At 37.4% G+C, this 23,936-nt stretch overlaps 1 protein-coding gene across 1 annotated transcript in view; it reads left to right on the forward strand.

Moving 5' to 3' along the window:
* HDGFL3 (HDGF like 3) overlaps window positions 1-23,936 on the forward strand; it is a 248,427-nt gene that overhangs the window by 160,899 nt on the left and 63,592 nt on the right. The window contains exon 4 of the mRNA XM_044077791.1: window positions 21,862-22,023. Within this exon, the coding sequence (XP_043933726.1) occupies window positions 21,862-22,023 (162 nt within the window). The remainder of the gene's footprint in view (window positions 1-21,861; window positions 22,024-23,936) is intronic.

The following is a 23,936-nucleotide window of genomic DNA, read 5'->3' on the forward strand; positions in this document are numbered from 1 at the left end:
ATTTTTTGATTGCCAAATGAACTAAGGTAGATATATTTCCAGCCATGTAGTATATTGACTTGGACAAAATCACAGACTTAATAATCTACTTAATAATCTGGTTAAATAAGAGGTACCACATCATTATAAATTTTATTTAAAGTACATAAGGGTTATATATTATTATGACAGCTACTAAGTAGGGCAGGACCAGCTCGAATGTCACACTGATGGGGGAAGGGATGTGAATTTAACATGTGTACCAATAACACTTTGTTTTACAGCACAATAAACCACTCCCATGCCTGATAAAAAGTATATATATATATATATATATATATATATATATATATATATATATATATTTAGAAAGTTTGTGAGGAAATTATTACTCTATTTTTGTTTTACTTGGATCGCTTGTCTGTGTACTTAATAAAGGATTTTCGACTGGAAACAGACTGCCTGCCTTGCTTGGATTACTTTTGAATACTTAGTAATGCTGTACAATTATATATTTTCTATTATTATTTTTGTTTTGTTTTGACTTAAGACGAGTTTAAGTTCACTACTTCTACTACTGTTGTCTTATCTGATTAATAAACAGTGATTAACTAGAAATATATGGACTGAAAATCTTCCACACAGAGAAGTTTCTTACACTGTTTTGTTTTTGGACCCACTACACTTTAGTGGGTTGTTTTGAGACTTCGGGGATACCACAGAGATTACTTGTCAATTATATAAAAACATTCCACTTGTAGGAATAAACAAAAATTAAATAGTATTGTTGGAAATCTGAGGTTTTCTTGGCTGGGGAGAAACTCGCATATGAAAGAACAATGGGTATAACTTTGAAAACTGAAATAAACAAGCTGAACAGACAAACTAAACATAGTGTGAGAAAAGATCAAGAAAATTTTGAAGGCATTTTATTTAAAGATATTGAACATAATAGGAAACATTTTATAGATACATAAGATGTCGTAGGAGTAAAGATGTACAAACTGATAAACTGTGTGTAGCTTCTAACGTTTATTCTCAGACACAGATTATAGATATAGTTACGAAATCTTATGCTAAGTAGTTTGGCTCCACAAAGGGGGTGATAACTTGTCTTAGTAACATCCCAGAAATCTTAGCTACTGAAATCAAACTGGACTATATTGAAAATAAAATATACAAACTGGACTCAAACAAAGCACAGGGAGGAGACAGAATTAGTATTAGGGACCTGGAAACACTAGTACATTTATATCTGTTATTCATTAAGTCATTTAAATATGGGGAGATCACTAAAGACTGGAAATGTGCACATGTTAAATCTGTCTTTAAGGGAAAGGATAGTAGGACAAACCCATGGTCATACATACCCATAAGTTTATTTTCATGTTGTGGAAAAATAATTAAGAAGGTTATATGGTAAAAATTATTGTCAGAATTGGAAAGGTTGGGACTCGAAACCATATATTTAGCATGCATGTGTTGAAAATAAATTTATAACCACCTGTAACATGATGTTCTATAACAATATAATCTTCTTCTTCTTTCGGCTTTTCCCATTTAGGGGTCGCCACAGCAGATCACCGGTCCGCTCAGGATTGGCAGTGGAGTTTTACAGTGTCGAGTTGCCAGCCCGGCACCCAACCTTCCACAGAAAACACACACACGCACGCACTCACGCCTAGGGCCAATTTCGAGTGTCCAGTCCACCTACAGCATGTCTTTGGGATGTGGGAGGAAACTGGAGCACCCGGAGGAAACACACGTGACCACAGGGAGGGCATGTAGACATCACACAGAAGACACCCCAGCCGAGGATCGAACCGGAGAACCTGTTGCTGTGAGGCTGCAACCACTGCACCACTATAATAACATCTGTAAATGAAACATTGTACTATGATGCAATTTATATAGATATTAACTTTCAGCATTTGATAGAGTCAAACACAAAACACTGATCAATAAATTAGAAAACTGAGTATTCATATACTCTTTATAAGAAATATAGCTGAATGACTTACAAATACATAGCAATTATCGTGCAACAATTGGACAGGTGAAATTCTAGGTTACAGTCAAGGTCACCACAAGGCTCTATCCAAAGCCCATACTTGTTTAGATTGTATATTTCAGTTCTATCTTTTTCATCTGAGGTGTTCTGCAGTCTGTATGCAGATAACATGAAAATGGGCAGAAGTCTACATATGTTACAGATAGGGCATGCCTGCAAAGTAAGTTGACTAAATTGACCATTTGGGCGCAGGACAGTAATATGCTAATAAATACATCAAAAACTAGGCAGATGAGATTTGAGAGACATAGCTTGAAAGGTGACTGTTTAATACAGCACACAGCGATAGAAACTGTAGATTCATTTAAGGGACTGGATATATGGGTAAATCTATCTTTGTGTTTTTCTAATCCTATCAACAAATTGGTTAAAGACAGTTATAGAACAACAGGTTATATAAAAAATTTATTAAATGTTGGAAATCAGAAATGATGAAATTGTTGTTGTTAGTTACATTGGACGCAAATTTGAGTATGGAATAACAACATGGTCAACCTTATAAGAAAACAAGTATGAGTAAGTTGGAAAGAGTACAGCGGGAATATACCAAGGGTATCCATGGATTTGAAAATGTAAGTTATTATGAAAGAATAAAATATCTAAACTTGTAATGTGTCTCATGTAGATATTTAAGAGGAGACATTACTCGGGTATATAGGTCATTTAGAGACAACTGCCTCTAGGAATGTTTGGAGTTATCAACAAGTAGTAGAGAATCATCAGACAACCCATGTAGAAGATTCTGCAGGAATGAGGAGTGTACTAATTGGTTCTCTGAGAGAGTAGCTGATGTGTGAAATAGACTGCCAAATTAAAGAAAGCACTAGTTTAGATATTTTAAGAACAAACCGGACATTTATTATAGGGATAACTGTTCTGGGATACTGACAGGCTAAAAGGGCATTATTGCCCATGCCTGAAATGTCTGTATGCATATATATATATATATATATATATATATATATATATATATATATATGTAATAGTCAACAAAATAAAAAAAAATCATAACTATATTAATGGTGAAACTAGTACAAGGAGAAATATAAGATGAATTGACGTTATTGACAGTACACCATATCTTTCTAAGGAAATTGCTAATGAATTCAATAAGGATCCTTTTTTAAAATCAGATTATTTACCTATTATATTATTAAGTCTCTTGCTAGAGTTGGGAGAACAGCTTCCATGGGGCTGGATAATGCCAGCTATTTGAATATTTAATATTAAACATAAAGCTAAGGTCAGTCATTTATAGTATCTTTAATGGAATATTAAGAAATAGTTCTGTTCCAGATGTATGGAAAAAATCTTCCAGTATAACAATGTAAAAAAGGCGAAAAGTAGGGCATAGATAATTATAGACCTATCAGCCTGGCCCCACTGTTATGCAAATGTTATTAAAGATGTATTGTTATCTTTTTAGTTATACTAATAGTAGCAAAAACTGTATGTATATACATCATCATGGATTTACTCATAAGAGGTCTACACTGACTAATCAGGTTGAGTTTTATGACCATGCTTCTTTGGCATTGGACATTAGTATTATCTGTTTAGACCTTGCTAGAGCTTTTAATACGCTTTTGCACCAGATTACAAGTGCCTTAAAGAATTATAAGTTTGAGCCATACTTGAGTAACTGGATCTGAAACTGATTAGCAGGGCAATCTCAATTCATAATGAATTAGATCTCGAATTGTTAGACAGGTCTTAAGGCACTTAAATATTCAAGGGATCCATTCCTACTACCTACTAAATCCTACAGCAGTTTCACAGGGTTCTGTACTGACCCATTATTTGTTCAATCTTTTCTCAATTTTTCTTGTAAGAAAATCCTGTTGGGTTAGTAAATATGTTAGTTGGCTGTCGCCAAGGATGACTATAATCTAATAAATGATCATCTAAATGATACATCATTATGAGCAGCTGATATTGGTCTGAATTTAAGGAAACAGAAATGTAATTTTTTTGGTAACTATATTAAAAGAGAGAAAATACTTTTAGGAGGCTCTATCTTAACTGAGGCCAATGAATTCAAAGATCTGGGATCGGAAACATAGCAAGAGTGGGGTGAAGGGGACAGCCACCCCTGGCACAAAATGTTAGGGGGTGATTGAAAAGTGCTGTTCCTGCATTCAACAGTACTTCATCAATTTGTATTCATAGGTTCACAGGTGTGCACTAGGCTAATGACCACAAGGACCTTTTGAAGCCTAGCCATGCATCCCAAATCTCTGACAAGTTCTGGTACCCTTGATACGTGTAAGCAGGGGCTTGGGATATGAAATATTTAGAAATAGGTCCCTGGAAGATGAAACATTTACAGGCTGCCTGTTTCCCTTAGAGACATAGGTGCAAACCAGGGATGAATTTCCTATCCCCCATCTAGTTGTCCATGCTACACTTGAATTGGGTTAGGGAGGAACTCTGCTTCACATGTATGGAGAACTTGTTGCAGAGAAGGCGTAGTCTTTGGGATACATATCTGTCTATCCAGCAGGTCCTATTTATATCACAGACAAGGTTTAAGTATTCACAACAGGTAATTCTGGTGCTAATTGTTTTGCAAATATACTGGAGGTCCATCAGGGTGGGGTCTGACAATGCCATGTATGCCTGGTATAGATCTCCCCTCAAAATCATGTAGGAGACAAAATACAGGACTAGAGCTCTGAGGTGGTCTGTATAGGACATTACGTACACCCTGTTTTCTTTTAGTGAGGAACTATGGGCACGTCAGTTGTTGGATGTGCCTGGTTAGATGCTCAATGACAGATCTGATGAATGCTGGATACAATGAAACAATGATGTCCTTTGACCTGGATGCCATACTACTGCTTATAAGTTGCACAATGTAGAATGATTCTTTCACTACTGTAGACAGATGGTGGTCAAAGGCTGAATTACTAGGTGTGTCCCCAAGTCCCTGACAACTGGGTCAGCTGTTAGGTGGTATGCTGTCAATATGATAGTTACCAGACATGGATGACTTCCAGAAGGATAATATTATGCACGTCTTAGCATTTAGCTTTTGTTCATGGTCTGACACAAGTTATATGTGTGTCAGCCCTTCCTGAAGAGCATTAGTGTCGGTGGTGGATTCTATGAATGTTTCTAATTTGTAATCATCTGCAAATGTAGTCAGCCAGAGGCCTCTGAATTAACCTTGACTTCACAGAAGTCAGTGTCAAAAAGAAGAGGTTCCAGGACCAATCCCTGAAGGTCTCTGCTTATAACTGACCTCTTTGTAGAGGAAGACTCCCCAATTCTAACTTTCTGAGTTCTGTCTGTGAACCAGCTGGCTATCCACCGAGTGACATAAGGGTCTATACCTAACCTCTTCAGTTTGTCAACAATGCCTGAGTGGGGTATTGTGTTTAATGCCTTGGCCAGGTCAAGGAAGGCAGTGTGAAAATTTTGCCTTCATCCACTGCTTTGGTGGGCCTCTCAAAGAAGTTCACTAGGTTGACTAGGCATGACCTGCCCTTGACTAAACCAAATTGGGTTGGGTCCAGTGTTTGGAGGTTTCCTATGTCATTATCAATCATGTCCATAATAATTCTTTCCATGGCTTTCCGTATCTAGTAAGACTTATGGGACTGTAGTTTACAGGCTCTGTAGATGGCTCACCTTTGTGCAGAGAGATGACTATTGCTGTTCTTCATTCCTGAGGCACAAAGTTTGTTTGGGGGCTACAGTTAAATAGCAATTCCAGAGGGCATGATAGGTCATGTTTCATGCTATTTAGAAGGCATCATGGGATACTTTCTTGGCTCATGGATGGAGTGTTCTTGACCTTAGAGCATTGAGAATGTGTTCCCTAGCAATAGTAGGGGAGGTTGGGAGGATAAAGTTAGAGCTGAATTTGTCTACCAGCAGGTTTGCTATATCCTCTGGCTCAGTATAGGTGGCTCCATTAATAATGAGCCCCTCACACGATTGTGTATTGCCTTTGAGGTTGCAGACATAGCTAAAGAACGCCTTATGGTTGTCCTTGGCCTGAGAGACCAAATTTAACTCAAATTTGGCTTTGGTAGACTTTTTTATCCTCTGAGTTGTTTGTTTAGTTTGATGAGAGTGCTTTTATCTTGTTGGGTGCTGCACCTCCTATTTTTTCCCATGATTTTCTTCCTTCTGCTATACAGCCTATTGATGTTGTGAGTTAGTTCTGTACTTCTTACTGGTGGGTACAACTGCCTCTATGCAGTATTAACATGCTTGTATAGTGTTTCCATGAACAGTGACACATAGGCAGCAGAATTCTCAGGGTTTATGGGGACTTGAAATTTTGCCAGGTTATCGCTTAATATTAGGAAGTTAGCCTTAAAGTAGTTCTTGAACATTCCAGGGTTAACTGGGGTTCCTGGCTTTATTTTTAATTCAAAGGAGACCATTTTGTGGTCTGACCATAGCAAAGAAAACATTACACTAGGGGGTGTGCAGCACTCTCCCATATTAGTGAGGTCCAGGTCCAGTATGTTTGTGCCTCTGGTCAGCATATTGACAATCTGGTATGCTTTAAGCTCTGCTGTAGCAAGCCAGTATCGACTTGCTGCAGTTAAAAAAGTAGAAGTCCTTTTTCTTTCTCTTCCATTGAAGAGCTGAGGGGGGCATGGATGTGCCTGTATCTGTTGGAAGCTATTTGTTACAAATGTAGCAATTGGCTTGCTACAGTAAAACCTGCAGTCTTTTTTTTTTCATCACCACATGAAGAGCTGAGGAGGTGGGACACTATATCAGGGACTGGCATCAAGCACTAAATGACAAATATAACTCTATCTGGGAGTAACTGTTTCCAATAATCTGTCCCTCAAAAACATGTCAATATTTTAGAAGCAAAGCCTCGATGAAGATGATTTTAATGTTAAAAGCCATCTCTTTAAGAGAAGAAGTGAATATGGTCATGTTGTATAGCACTTATACAAGAACAAATCTGGAATATAACAGTCTTTTTTTGCAGTTATTCTAATATTCAGCTTCAAAGACTACAGTCTGTCCACTACCAATTTACTAAACATATTTCAAATATTAGTGACTTGAATTATATGGATAGATGTTTCAGACTCGACCTCTTCACATTACAGTAAAGAAATTTTAGCAGAAAACTATTTTAGCATATTCTGCATTTAGGGGTGAAACAACCTGGGCAGTTTTGAATGTAGATCTGTATTCCAATTCTATTGGATTTAGGCACAATAATTTGAATTTTTGTATTGGTTGTTATAACACATCTAGGCATAATACATTTATTACACAAAAGACCCCTAGAATCTGGAAAAATTACCAAAAAATTAGACACTCAAATACTGTGGCCACATTTAAAACAAGTATTGATACCTGGATGGACTATACTGCTTTTAAATCTTCTTTTAATGATTCAGTGTTTCTGGACAGCCCTAGGGCCTAAAACACTGGTATTCAGAACTTATGAACTGCTGAAAGAGAATGCAGCTGGCTTCAGAGACGACACAGACGTTTTAGCTGCTTTGTTAATATTCAGATAGGAATGGGGTGTTTTTTTAGCCACATTCAGGTCCAACACTCTGCATACATGTGTCAGCCATCAGGGGCTAAGATAATTTACATTTTGTTAAAATGCAGAGCATAACAAGTTTTTCAGTGAATTTATCATCTAGAGACAATTTTTACAGTGGCTGTGTTCATTTAATTGTAGGTGTTAAACTGGATGTTATGACTCACATTAAATGCAGTAGATATTCATTTATAATGTTTTATAAACAGCTTATGATGTCTAAGTAACCATTCAAGCAACACGCACACACACACACACACACACCCAGCATTTTCTTCATATGGCTGTGAGCTTTCATATGAAGCTAAGCAGTTCTGTTTGTCATTTGACTGTTGAGATATTTAGAGAAATATGAACATTATTACAATACAAATAAATGATGTACATATAATATTCAATATGTCGTTAGCTGGACTACACAGAGGTCAAATATCAATACATTTTTGTTTGTGATCATGTAACCTTTAAGATAAAATCTCCTAATACCTTGTATTTATCATGAGTTTAGTATTATTAATGTCTATATCCATCCATCCAGCCAGCCAACCAGCCTCAACCCCTTTTCCCATTTTTGCATATGGGGTTGGGGTGTCACTTCAACAGTGACAATCATCTAAAGCCAATATTCACACTGCTAAGTGGCTGGCCCTGACACAGTTGTCCTATACCAAGTAATATTTGATGCCTTGGGGTGTGAGTACATTGTAATTCCAGAAATGCTTGGGGGTTACCACTAGGCTGTAATGAGTTCATGGCTAGTGAGACTTTATGAAGGAAATTATATCCATATTCCAGTGTAACCCTGAGGAGAGGCTCTGCACTTCATCCTGTGATATTATCTGATAATTTAAGCAGGATTTTCTAACAGGCTGTTACCATTGAGGTCAGTTTGTGTGTGTGTTGCAATCACATCAACTTAATAAGCAGCTTTATATATTTGTGTATTGCATTTGTTGACCTGGAAAGCCTGACTAGGCATATTTTTGGCAGAGGCCTGGGAAGAAAAATCTCCAAATGATACATATTGGATAAAGATCTATACATAGTGTAGAAAAAAAAACAGCATTTTACTAGTGTCTCCATATGCTAGTGAATAAAGACATTTTATAAAAGTTTATACAAGGTATAGAAAAGTCATTCAATAGTATTTTGAAAAGTCTGTAATGGAATCATTGCATATAGTGCAATAAGGCACAGATGGAGATTATTGTTTTAAGCAAAGGAAGATGAGCATATTTCAGTATACAGACCAGTGCCATTGTGTACTTCAGTAAGCAATTCTATAATAAAGACATAAAATAGATACAAAGTTGCAGAAAAGCAGCACCCTTTTATGCTTTAGTTGTTTTTTTCTAGTCCGTAGCTGGTGTAATAGACTAAAGACTAATCAAAAGACTGGAAGTGATTGAAAGTGTGAAGGCGGAGGAGATGGAGGGGAAAGGAAGATTTTATAAGTGAATGTAAACAGTATGAAGTAAGTGGGAAAGTGGGGGGTAGTTGTCAGTTACAGTGAGTGGGTGACAGTATAGAGAAGATGGGCTGTGAGAAACAGATGGGAGGGAAGTAGCTGAAGGGTACAAAGTATGGAATTACAGTTTAGTCTATGAGTACCTACCCAGGGTTAGTGCAGGGGCAGAGCCAGAGGATGGTAAAATGCACCTAGCTCTCATATTGTTAACTGCTTTATTAACTTTTGTAATCCATGCATTGTCCATTTTACCAGTTACATTTGCAGTGCCACTTATGTAAGTAAAACTACCAGTACTTTTAAAATGGGTTACCAAGCAGTTACCTGAGATTACAACATGAAAGAATTTTAAATTTCAGACCACTGACACTGTAGTATTAGGACCAAATTAAGGGGAATATGGAGTTGGCCCTCAGTTGGGTCTGATTTCTAAGTCTCATATTCTGAACGAAATGTCGGAACTTTAACCTTTGTACTACACCATGTTAGTTGTAGAGACTATGCAAACTAAGATTAATCTATTTGTTTATTAACTATGGATATTTATCTCCTATTTGAGTGTTTATGGAAGGTAGTTTGGAAATGGACGTATTTGTTCCAATACTTTTGTAAAATTGTAAATCCATTCATCTATATCCTTTAATGTTAGCTGAAATATACTATTTTACTGCTCAATGCTGGTCAAAGCCATATTAGCAAGTATTTTTTAAAAGAGGAACACTGAGCTGATATTTAGTTAATGCTGTATTATCAACTACAACTTCATTTACTATGTTTATAGTTTTTTTAATGACAGATTATTTGTTCTTGAACAAACATTACATTTAGCACGTTTGCCTCTCTAAATGGATTTTAGTCTTTTTATAATACATCTTGAAGATTTTGTGACTTTACCGTGAAACTGGTTGATTTAAGATCATTTGTATATGCTAGTAAGATTTTACAGAACTTGAATTATTGTACACTGCCTCTAGTTTTTTCATATTTTGCAACTGTAAAGTTCTAAAAGTGATCTTGTTGTTCTATCACCTTTTTTTGGAGACTGTTGTAAAACATAGTAAAAAAAAATGAAAAGGCCATTACCATACCTTGAGCTGGCCAAAGTTTCTGGCACAGTCCCCCATTCTATATTCCAACCTGTGTTCCCACGAACCACCCAGGGTGGCCATGGTGGTGCAGCAGTTAGTGTTGTTGCCTCACAGCAAGAGGTTCTCCAGTTCGATCCTCGGCTGGGATGCCTTCTGTGTGGAGTCTGTATGTTCTCCCTGTGGTCGCGTGGGTTTCCACTGGGTGCTCCAGTTTCCTCCCACATCCCAAAGACATGCTGTAGGTGGATTGGACACTCTAAATTGGCCCTCGGCATGAGTGTGTGTGCCTTCCGTCGAAGATTGGGTATCGGGCTGGAAATTCAACACTGTAAAACTCCACTGCCAATCATGAGCAGACAGATGATTCGCTGCGGTGACCCCTAACCAGGAAAAGCCAGAAGAAGAAGAAGAAGTTCCCATGAACCACATCTAGGGCTGACTGGAATCTGCTGTACAATAACAAAATAAAACCTTGTGTTTTGTATGCATATCAATTTGTGTTTGTAAAGTGCATTTTTGTCACTTAGACTACATATGTCATAGCAGTGCTCATAAATTCTCTTTCTTAACGCACGTTCAGTTTTGCCCACATAATAGCTATGGGAAGAATTGCAAAATGCTGTATAAACAACACCTTTCAAACTACAGTCACAGGTACAGTTCAGTGTAAACTTCACCATCATAAGAACTTTACATCAGTTTTTGTCCTACGTATATGTATTTACATTGTGTACACAAAACACATTTCCTCAGTCCAACAACCCTAATGTTGGTCTTATACTGGGAGCACAGGCTGGAATATAGAGAACTTTTATGGCAGATAAGGTTAAATGCTTGCATATTTCCTGGATTTATTGACACTGCAGTGTATTGAAATTATGTGCAGCTAAATTATAACTACAAGTATGAATTTGTTTATTTAAGTAATTTTTAACAATGTTTGGAATAGATTTAGATATTTCATTTTTCTTTCTTATGTTATTTTATTATTACATATTTACAAAAGGTTTTAATACTTATTATGCTTTTAATTTTAAGTATTTAAATTGATTAATAAGGCTTGTATTGATTGGTAAAAATGTGTCAAATGTTTTTAGGATTGTGGTATAAATAATGGCTAGAATTTAATGTATGTAAGTTCTGATGAAGTCCTTGATGTTGGAAGGATGAAAACGCTTGACCTCTGTTTTGTTTTATTGCCCATTAAAAAGTTTCTGTACATTATTCGGCTCTCATCCACTTCTTTTGCAAGGACTTGGTGTTACATCAAATTGTACTTGTTTTTTTTGAAGTTTTTATTGAGATATACTCCCCATTTTGTTTGGTAGTATAACAAATGACACATATTGTGTTAGGTTCCACTGTACTGGTGGTTCCATTTCAAAATTTGCAGGTTTAGTTTGCTAGACACTACCTTAGAACAAGTGATGAAAATATAATTACCCCCTTCTCTGCACTTGTTTTTGTATAGCCATGCAACATTCATAACCTGATTCCTAGCCCATTACACTACATTTTAGAGCATGGTGAACTGGGCAATATGCTTACATACAATTCTGTATTCATAATGAAGTTACTATTATATATATTTAAGCATTAGTAATATATGCCTTCTTGTAATTGTTTATTGTTTTACTTATTCACTGTCACACCTTGGCTATGCATTATATATGCAATCTTTGTCAAATGCCTTAGTGGCAGTATTATTTTTTTCCTTGCATTCTTAAATGCATTTTTTACTTCTCATTGTGATTGCCACTGCAGCCTGTATTGAGCTGAAAAGTGTCCCATGACAGTTCACTTGTCCAGGTAACAAAGTTTAAGTCAATAAAATAAATAAATAAAGCTCCTTCCTTATGCATGCTTACCATTTTGACTCCTGACTGCAGAGAGGGAAGATCAGTAGATGTCCATTTTAGATATCCCAAACTTGAAAACATTTATCAAAACAAAGTTCAGCATATTGACAGTACAGATGTTGCCTCCTGTCTTGATATAAGATGTATACCTGTTTATTATTCATATATTATATGCTCTTGTAGCATGTCTCTTGTATTCAAATGATTCACTGATGGCACTGTGATGGGTTCAAATTGTTTATTGTACATAAACATATCAGGAGCTGCAACTGGAACATATATTTAAGCTAACTGACTGACTCATTACTTCAGACACACTCGCATGTGCATCTCCATTCATGCCTGCATTCACTCTCACTGACTATACAAAATGGCACAGATCTTGCATGTGCTACCTAGCTACAGTGGCTGACTAGGTACTGTACACACAATGATTTACATCCTCCCTCTTTGATTTGTTCGACATGCAATAGGAGAACAAGATATTTTACAAGCTGGATATCACATCAACATATAACAACAAATGAATTCAAGTCCAAGTTGCCGCGTATTTTGGATTGGGTCTGGAAATTGTACTCGATCTGGTCACATAAAAACTTTGACTGGGTTTAGCAACAGGGACAGTCTCTGGGGATTCTTTTACAGAAGGAACTTCGGGAATTATATCAGGATTACTTACATTGACCACTGGAATTCGAACAAGTGTAGAATCACTTAGAAATAAAGTCTCTGGCACAGGCAATCTACTGTGTCACTGGTTCGTAGACTGGTAATATCTGTGTTCGATTCCCTCTGAAATCCATTCCATCAGATTTATACATGTAAGATCTTGCTTCTTCACAAATATTTTTGACAGTTCCAACGTGGCCATATCCTTTAGATGCTTGCATTTTCACAATGTCTCCTTGCCTTAATGGTATGCGAGGATTGCTAGATTTATCATAGTACAACTTTTGTGACTGTCATTTTCTCAAAAGTTGAGTCTTGACCATTCTGTTGTTCTTTGCATTTGGAATCAATAATTCTTTGCTAATCAGAAGAGTTGTACTAGCCTGTCTGGACATCAATCTCTGAGCAGGTGAACCAAACAAATTATCTCGAGGAATGTTTCTGAGATTAAGTAGGTTAAGAAAAATATCAGTACAGTCTCTCCTGTGTTTCTCCAACAAGTACTTTGCACCTTGAACTGCATGCTCAGCTAATCCATTGGACTGTGGATACTCAGGACTACTAGTAACATGGGCAAAGTCCCAAGACTCAGCAAATTTCTTGAACTGCTGACTTGTAAGCTGTGCACCATTGTCAGATACAACTTTATGCAGACTACCATGAACAGAAAAATATCTCATCATTTTCGTAATGACAGTACAGGATGTTAAAGTTAGGAAGAAGGTCAGTTTCAAACCAATTCAAGTAAGAGTCTACTAACAATTAGTAATGTTGACCATCCCATTTGAAAATATCAGTAGCAACTGTTGACCATGGTAGTTCAGGAATTTGGTTTAGATGAAGTGGTTCTTTTTGTTGGTGCGATTTAGTGCTGTTGCAAGTTGAACATGCTAGAATTTCCTTCTCTGTATCTTTTTGACATATAAGGCCAAAATACTACGCCTCTTGCTCTACTTTTGGTTGAATCAGTACCCGGGTGACCACAATGCAAAATCTGGATATATTTCTGTTGTAATGCTGAAGGAATTACCACTTTAAGACCTTTCATGATGATTCCATCTTCCATCATGATGAGCTCACCCCTGTAAGTCAAATACTTCTGTATGTCAAGTGGTAAACTAGTTTGTCATGCTGGCCATCCTTGACTGATAACATGTTTCAGCTTTTGGAGAATTGGGTCTTAAGCTGTATGATTTCTAAGTTCATCAAGACGTGATGAAAAATTTCTGACTTCCATGACTTCAAAGTCTGCTTTCTCATTATCATGCTGTTCTGTTGTTTGTCTGAGTGCTCTTGACAAAGCATCAGCACGGTATAGAGATATGCCTTTTGTATAGACAATATTGAAATTGTACTTTTCCAATTTTAACATCATGTGTTGCAAGCGTGCTGGGGCTGTATGTATTAGCTTTTTCAGAATTTTCGCTAGTGGTTGGTGATCAGTCTCTATTTGAATAGGTTTGCTGTAAATATAATCACCGAACTTTGAACAAGTGAACACTACTGCCAAAAGCTCTTTCTCAATTTGTGCATACTGCATCTCAGTTTGGGTTAAAGTTCTGGATGCACAGGCTACTGGTACGCCTTCTTGAGGACATGCACCAAGACCATACTTTGAAGCATCACACAAAAGAGTTACAGGTTTGTGAACATAATATCTCAATGTGGGTGGATTGGCAATTTTCTGCTTCAGAACATCAGATGCTCTTTGGTGTTGTTCCAACCAGAACCATTTAACATTTTTGTGTGTCAGCTCATGTAACGGTGCTGAAAGATCACTCAGGTTTGGGATGAACTTTCCTAAATAGTTGACCATGCCAAGAAAACGTAAAGTTGTGACATTTTCTGGAACAGGTATCTCACGAATTGCTGCTTGCTTAGATGGATCTGGGTATAAGGCAGAACTGGTAAACAAACGACCCACCTAAGTAACCTTTTTCAGTTTGAATTTGCATTTCTGCGGATTCAGTTTAAGACTGACTTCACTTGCACAGTCTAGAACTTTCTAGAGGGTTCTGTCATGTTCAACTTCACCGTTACTCCCTACAATAATTCCGTCTACTCTGATAGCGCATAGATAACCCGAAAAAATGGTTCCCTATTAGATGATCGAAGATGCATTCTTTCAAATGCATCTTGATTGAACTTGAAAGTGCGAAACAGCAAAATACCGAAACGGCATATAAGCTAATTCTTTCCCTGGGAAAGAAATCGCTTGGCTGCCATCTGTACTTTGCCATTTTCATCACTGGAGTGTAACCCTGGAGTTGGTATATTTAAGCGGGGGGGGTGGGGGGCACAGCACCCCACATTGGGGGATGTGGGGGGCAAAGCCCCCCACTTTATGTAAAGTTTTTTCTTTTTCTTTTTTGGAACAGTGATTTTTTTTCCCCTGGGAAAAAAAATTGCTGTTCTTAGTGTTCGGGATTGTAAGCTTTCGCTTACATGGAGTTGATAATTCAGCGTTTGCTTTTCTAAGCGTTCGCTGATTTAATATAGACCCCGAAAAAATTTGGTCCATTGCACGGTGAAATACTTCACTGGCAGAATTTATCCCAAATGGCATTCTGAAGAATCTGTATCTGTGACTTCCAAGATGACTGCACACTGAGTAACAGCTTTTCTAGCTCTCCCAGTGTGAAAACAGAAACCCAGCAGAGAAGACCAGTAGACTTGTGTTTATGGGTAAATCTCAGTAACTGGCTAGTAAGTGCACTGCCTGGATTCCATGAATAAAGAAATACAGAAGACCTGGAAAAAAATCAGCTATAAAAATTGATGAAAAAACACTGACTGGGGAAAGTTCTGCAGCTGCTCAGCAAAAAGCAATGCAACCTTCAGACATGACTTCCAGTAACCTACAGGAGGATATAAGACAGCTGCATACAGACCTGGTTAAACTAAACAAAGCACTGATGGAGAATATCAACACAAACAACAAAAGTCTGGAAAAAATGGAAGAAGCTTTGAACAGATATTCAGATGAGATGATAAAGCTGCAAAAAAATCAGAGGTCAAAATGAAGAAAAGGCTGGCTGAATATGAGACTGCTTAGGAAGAGATGTTTCAAAAAATACTAGAATTAGAGGACAGAGCACATAGGGAAAACCTGAGATTTTCAGCTATATCAGAGAAGCTGGAAGAAACAGACTGCATTAATTTTATGAAAGCACAAATAAGCAACTGGACTAGTATTCTGCAGTGGGAGTTGTTAGTTTAAAGGACACATCATGTGTATGCTATAAACCTAGCTATAAGAAAGCAACCTAGACCTATAATAGTAAACATGCAATCTTACCAGCAGAAGGAGTTGATTCTGACAAATTCATGGAAGAAGTGGGAGACAGAAGAGTTTTGTGGAGAATGATTGTTCACTGTACACCAGGCAGAAGAGGAGTACACTCATTCCACTATTCAGGTAATGTTGAGATGCAAGTGTGAGAGTCAAACTGCTGTATACAGCTGTCTTTAAAGTATTCTTCCCTGGAGGGACAAAATCATTTTTTGATGAAGTGTATGCTAAGGAGGAAATACAAAAGTTTGTCCAACAAAAAGTGAGCTGTGAAACATCTTCTTGTTCTTCTGGTAAGAAAGACCACAGAGAGACTAGACCTGTAAAACCTTGTCCAGTATTTCAACGGAAAAAGTTGGAGTGAAGGAAGGGAGCACGATAATTGACTAGCAAAGAAAGGATTTGGGTGATGGAGAAGAACAGTAATAAAACCTGTAACTCAGTGTGGGACTACAATGCAATAATTATATTTGTAAAATATGACAAAACAAGAAAATCTGAAAATATTGGACTTTTTCAACATTTCTTGGATTTGTGGGGACTTTAAAGTATATGTCCAACTTCATGTCATTTATGTTTGGAAAAATGCTTTGAGGAGGGGAAGAGAGGGACAAAAGCTAACTGTAAATAAAGAAAAACAGTTTATTTTCTTAATAGTTCTGTATTGGTGGTGTATGGTTTTCTTTGCATGCTACTTTAAGTGTAATGGGATTGTAAACATGTGCTGTTGTTTTTCTTTTTCTCTCCTCTTGTCTCTTTCGTCTTATACAGCTTTGAGAAATATAGGCAATGCAAGTGAAAAAAGCCTAGTTAAAAGGCATCTCAAAGTTAAAATTAATGTGCTTTTTTCATTCTTGCATGGGGAAGTGGCTGTATTAAGGACCTTAGCTTGATTAATTTTAAGAGAGAGCAAGTAAATGAAAAAGAATATTGAATATGATGAGGGTGTTTTTCCCTAGCAAATGCATGTATACTTGGTAGCAATTCTGCAGCTGGTCTTCGTGTTTCCATGTAAACAATCTGTTAAGAGATGGGAGGTGAAAATTAAAGTGGGCGGGGTCCTGTCAGATAACTTCTGCTTGAGTAGAGGAACCAGGCAGGGTTGTCCACTTTTCCCTGTGTTGTCTGCATTATATTTACAACCATTGGCAAAGAAAATAAGGGACTCAGAAATTCAAGGATATAATTGGTATGGTAGTCAGGAAAAGCTGGTTCTATTTGCAGATTATATTATTTTATACATGACAAAGCCAGAAAGGTGCATTACAGTGTTGTGGAACATTTTATGACAGTTTCAAATCTTCTCGGGATACAAAATTAATGAAGCTAAAACAAAGGCAATAGCGGTAACTTCTGTACCTACACATGAATTGTTCCAACAATATCCAGTTTATGGGGACATGATAAAATTAACAATTAGTCAATGCCGTAAACATTTAGATGTGTATTGTAGCTGTCTAGGCTAAATTCCTGTCTCAGCTTCAAAGTGGGGATACTGTGAGAACCTAGATCAGGTGACCAGATTACGTCATTCTGCAAGCCATCATAGATATTATATTTTACAGGGATTAATCTCTGAGTATTGAGTATTCTGTTTTGGGGAACCTGACTAGAAAGACTGCTCAAATATTTCATGGTGCCTTGACCTATCAAGTAAGTTATTAAGCAATAGTAATTCTGCTAGATTCAGTCAGGAATATAATGAAGATTAGTTTAGAGATTGTTTTTCTTTATTTGTATGAGTCTGTACATCAGTGTTATTTTCAACATTTCCTGTAATTGAACTCTGTGGTTTACTGTAAATATATATTTAGTATTTTCCTTTTCCTTTATTATTATTAAATATATTTAAACTTTTCATTGTGGCTGGGCCTTTCTAGAAAATATTTAAGTTTTGAGAGTGCTTATATTTATTTGATGACACTGTGTGGGCCACTCTAGACGGCCTAGCTGTCTTGTTCAACTACTACCATTTGCATTAGTGTTAATAGTACACAGTATAATTGGTCACCCTTTGTTAAGGGCCTGATTGTGGAGTGTCTGGTGGCAGTGATAACCACCTTATACTCTGGGCAGAAGGGGTCATAGCAGGTAAATCTGTGCCAGCCTTTCCCGTGTGTGTGTGTGTGTGTGTGTGTGTGTGTGTGTGTGTGTGTGTGTGTGTGTGTGTATGTGTGTGTGCGTGTCAGCTACTTGGAGAAGCACTGGTTTCACAGAGAGAGTGCTGGTGGGCTTGGCTTGGACACTCGGCTGAGGACATAACGCTACAGCTGTACCAGTGGGAGTCCGAGAAATCCAGACCCTGGGCCAAGTGTGTGCCCTGTGTGCTCTTAAGGGAAATTGGGCCTGATGCAGAGATCATCATAACTCAGAGTAAAGGGAATATTCCAGAAAATGCCAATCTTAGACATGGTAGATGCAAGTCCATTTTTTAGACCATTCAGCCTCCGTGTTTCAGGACTCGCTGTAATGCATCCCAACATTTCAAATGGTCACCTATATTCCCACATGAAGGACTTTAGACATATGACTGCCCAGTGTTTGGAACATGTTCTACCCTCATGCTAATATTGTTGAAGGAATGTCTATGATGGTACAAGCAAAATGCTGTCAACCGGGGACTATTTTTTTCTACTTCCACTTAAATCTGACCACACAGTCCTCAAACTAGGCTTGGAGAGCCTATCTTTATGGAGGGTAAGGTTCAAGGTGTGGGCTGTCCTTCACAGGGGGAACAGCATATCATCCTCAGAAAATGCTGCCATTCATCCAAGTAAAACAAGTTTTAGGTCAGCTATGAGACAATGAACTCGGCAAATTGTTACCCATGCCACAGCTATGATGCATTGAAAAACAGAGATACTCATTTAAATATCCTCTACAGATTATCTGTGATAACGGGAGCATGCAATGAAGTTTAACTTGGCTCTGAAGGTAATTTACATTCCAATTTAGGAAAACACTCCAGCAGACACTACTGTAAGCAGAGAAAATGTCATTAGCTTATGAGTGGAGAAAGACCTTTTTTAACATAGCAGAAAAATGAGGTCATCAAGGAGTGGATTTGTTTCCCTGTTATCTGAACCATCAGCTGTTTCTATTTTGCTCTTGGCTTACTCATAGCCAGATATAGGTGACCAATTCATTTTCAATTATTTGGAATCAGGATCTGAGTCTGTTATGTTTATCCAGTGCCTCTATTCCTAAAGCTGCCACTAAATATAAAAAGAAAAAAAGCAAACATCAATATAGCTCCTTGCTGGCAAAAAGAGCAAAGGTTCACCCTTGTAATATAGATGCCAGTGGTTCAATATTTCAATTTTCCTCCTCACAGCAGCCTGTTAACATAACACAAAGGCCCAGCATTGCATGCAGACCTCAAGCTGCTCAGTCTGACAGCTTGTAAGATCTCAGGGTAAAACTTAACTATTTTCTTTGTCCTTATTTTAAATTAAGGCAAATTGTCCAAAACTAGAAAATCAGTCCTAAATAAATGTAGTGTGATGTGGAGAAAAGACAAAACCAGAGAAATTAAAATAATCCACAAACAGCTGTACTATAACCGAAAGAGTACAGAAGTTAAGTGCTTTTGCCCACACACACTTAACAGGACTTCATTAGAAAAAAAATGATTGTTTTAAAAAAAGAGGTTTAAAGGAAAATATCAATTTTCGAGATTCTGTCTTCTCCCATGCTTTTGATCTTTTTCTTCAGCTTGTCAGCACTTGGCATTTTGAGTGCTGACAATTCAATAGGGAGCTGGAACTACACTAAATTTATTAAGCTGCTGAGCTGGCAGGATCAGCTGTTTGCATAGACCTTGAAGACAAACAGTAATATTTTATTAAACAACCCTTATTGAGTAGGTATCTAATTGCATTGTCTTTCATTTAGAAAAGTAAATGAAAACTTTTAGCTGTGAAGAAAAGGGCTCACTGCATCTACTGTCTCAGCAGTATGTCAGCAACTTCTACTGCAACAGACTTTAAAAATGTCTTACCATAGTATCCGTCAGGCTACTTCTTAGCCATCCAGTCATAAACAGAATTCATTCACCAGAAAAATGAAATTAATACTAAAGAACAGAAATCCAACATTTAGAAAAACTCTAATTAGTTACAATTTCCTTTCTAACTGAAGAAAACTGTCCGTGATATAAACTAAATATTACAACAGAGCAAAGGCTGGTTTACAGTTCTCAGTGATTCCTTTGGGCATCAGCTATTCCACTGCTCTGTAGAATAACACAACTGTGAACACATCTCAAATGGCAGGCTGTTTTATACAATAGGTTAACTGCCTCAACTGTTACAGTTCTTATTTTCATTTCACGTTTTGAAAATCAACAAACAGCTGTTCATTGAAAGTTCCTTCCTGTCTTTCAGTCAACACAGAGCAACTGGAAACATTCCAATGACATCATCTCTAGATCAGCTGACTCTGAGACAGTCTGAATTTAGAATCTCCTGCATAAACATGTGCAGTTAGAAATGTAAAAGAACACTGTTCAACTCTTTAAACATCCTGTATGAACAGAGTATTAATTAACATGTAATAACTTATTTCAAATCTCATAGCTAGTCATGCTGGCATGTAATACACAGGTTAATATGAAATTATGTACAAAACTTCAGCCAGACATGCTGACAGTATCAAATTTCTTTACAACGTACCTAACTTACATTTCTGCCAAAATAACAGACTCATTGAAATACCCTTAATACAGCCCTCCCTGTAGCACTTGTGATATAGTGTGCCTCCCCCCCAAAAAAACAGAATGCTCCCTGACTGATGACCAAAGCTTATATTTTTTTTCTGGCTGCTGTGCCTTATAGCCTTAAGAGGTTTTGCTATTGTCTCCCTTCATCAGCGATACTCACCCTCTTCTTATCATCCTAAAATATGCTTTAGTATTTACTTAGCTGGTTTGTCATGAGGAATGGTTCCATAAATGTACATAACCCATCAGCATACTGTCCTACCATTTCCATTTTTCATGACCCATTTTATTCCCAAAGTTGGACTGCCAGCACTGCAGGCACATGCCTTATTTCAGTATCAGCAATCCTAAACTATTCACTTGTAATATTAAAGGAACAACAGAATGACTAGAACTTTTACAATTCATGCTACTGTTATTGGTTATGAGTTTGTCTCCATGGCAAAGAGCAATAAAAATCTGACTATAACCCAGAAGACTCAAGGTCAGTTGCAGACTCAGGCACTGGAGGAGCTGGATTATGGGACTTACTACAAGTGACCGTATGATACCAGCATGCCCATAGGGAAGAGAGGTGGTCTGACTTACTGGTGTACAAGTTCCTACTGGAGAAGAACATGCATTGCATGAAGCAGTACACTTGGTCATGGTAAGCCACACTCTTTTGTTAGCATTCGTGGGACTTCTGCAGCGATGGGTACACCCACAGAAAGCACTGCAGGCCTTTGCTTCTGTTGGCATGCATTTCAGACAGTAAGGTGAAAGGTTAGACTTAACTAGAAAACCCCTGATGGCTGCTGGATGACTGCCTCCTGCAATCGTCGCACATCCCACAGGGGAACAAATGGGCTTATGAATTGCAGGAAGGTTGATGCTTATCGTGACGTGGTGGATAAAAAAATACATTGACATCATCTTCAACCCATTTTTTCACATTTTGTACATGGGGTCTTGGTGTTACATCACCATTGACCATCACCTAGAGTCTCTGTTCACATTTGCAGGTGCTAGCCCAGCCACGTTTACAAAAAAAAAAAAGAGAGAGAGAGAGACTCGGGTTATGAATATATTTGGCCTAGTTTCTGTAGGCATTTTCCTTGACTCTAGAACAGTAACATTAGTATTTGCAGAGTACATCACAGCATACAATTTTGCAACTGAATTACAATGTGCTTTCAGGGATTGTTACCACAAAGTTCTTCAGAAACTGAGGGTGAAGGTGGTAATGCTGCAGATGCCAGTAGTGAAGGTGAAGAAGGTGATACAGAAGAGGAAGATAACAAAGAAAAAAGAAAACCTGAAAAAGCTACCACAAAGCGAAAGAAAAATACTGTGTCAAAGGTAATTTAGTATACTTTGTGTGTTTTCTTGATATAATTTATTAACTTGTGCTAATCAAACATTTTTTCACAGATAAAGACATAACAGCCTCAAGATCTTTCAAATGATTTCCTTAATAATTTCTACAATTAAGTAATTAAATATATACCTCAAAAATGTCCAGTAGTGGCATTCTGCATTTATTTTTAACTGAACTTTGTTTTTGTTTTATTTTTTTTAGCTTGAACAAATCATACTAGACTAAGTGTACTAGTTATTTCCTTATTAGTGTTTCTGGAGTATAAACATAGTTTTCAGTTAGAGTTTCAACCATTTTAGACAGTCAGTGCATGAATGACAGTGCAGAGTGCATGAGGTGATACTGCAGAATGCATCACATACTGCAAATATTCTGTTGTGATATCCGCAACACAGTTTGCAAACTAATGTAACCTCAGTCTTCAGTCCTTCCTTAAGCCAGTTCTATGTTTATAGAGTTATGCTTTGAATGATAACAGTACTTGTCTGTTTAGAAGCAAAAGAATATTTTTTAGAGAGGAAACAAAAATGTACATCATGTACCTTCCAGGCTAGAGGTGTTATCTATACATAACAAGCAGTCATGAAGAAAATAAATACTTATAAAACTAGGATAAGTAAAAAGAAAAAGCAAGCAAGTAAAAAATGTTTCTTAGTTCTTGATAGAGCTTGGCATGTTTCACTGAGAATATGTCCACACAAAGGCTGTTATCATTACCACAGATGCTACCAAAAATGAGGGGCACATGGAACTCACTGAACCCTGGGAAGGTGTGGGGATTGGAGGCAGAGAGCAATAAACATGGCCTTTTCCTGAAAGTAATGTATTGCAAATGTTGTATAGGGCCAGGAAAAAATACATTCATTAGAACAAAACGTAAAACACTGAACCTTCAAAATGCTGAAAACTCAAAATACTGAAAACTATTTAATCCAGTGGGGCTTGACCTCCCTACACTCCCATATATACCAACTCTTGGATCACAGAATAGTGAATAAAGGGCAAATTCCCATTTTCAATATTCTGTGTTTTTAACATGTTGGGTTTTAATATTCTGAGTTTTCAGTCAAATAAGTATATTTTGCCACGACCAGGAGGGAGGGGATCTTACATAAATGCTGGAGGAAAAATGATATATGGACTGATGGGTCTGAATTACCATTCCAAATGGTGAAAACTCCAAACGCTGTTTAATCAAACTCAACAGTTCGAAGTCCGTAAACAGCAAACTCACGGAGCACCGATTTTTTTCCCTAGGCCATCTTCGGGGCTTTGCTATTTCCTCCACCGTGGTGCGATCTCAGAGTTGGTATATTTAAGTAGGGGGTGTGGGGGTTACAGCCCCCCACTTTTGTTTGTGTTTAAAGTTGCTATTTTTTTTTCACAGAGCAGCTATTTTTTTTCCCTGGGAAAAAAATCGGTGTTCCATGAGTTCGCTGTTTACGGATTTTGAACTGTTGAGTTCGATTAAACAGCGTTTGGAGTTTTCACCATTTGAAATGGTGATATAGACCCTGGACTGATGAACTAACAAGAGAGAAACAAAAAGTAAACAAAAGGCAATGAATACCATTTCTCACAGCTGTGGTAAGACATTGCCTGAGCCAATGGCTTTCACAGAACAATTTCTTGACACTGAACTGTAGCAGAAATATGATAGAGAGGAAAATGTGGCTGGGATATAAATTACATCAAACTACACAGTCAACAGGAGGGGTGAAAGACAGCAAAATATGAGAAGTGTGACCCTTTATGTAAGTGAAGAGTTTATAACAATGGAACAAATTGGTTAACTAGGGGAAGTGGAGACGTGGTTGGAAAAGGAATTACAGTCTTCATGAGCTGCATACGGCAACTTCTTTGTGAAGACAAAAAGGCAAGAAAGTGAAAAGTG

Source organism: Protopterus annectens, chromosome 7.part0 (assembly GCF_019279795.1).
Source record: "Protopterus annectens isolate FY-2018-M chromosome 7.part0, PAN1.0, whole genome shotgun sequence".
NCBI classification, from domain to species: Eukaryota; Metazoa; Chordata; order Ceratodontiformes; family Protopteridae; genus Protopterus; species Protopterus annectens.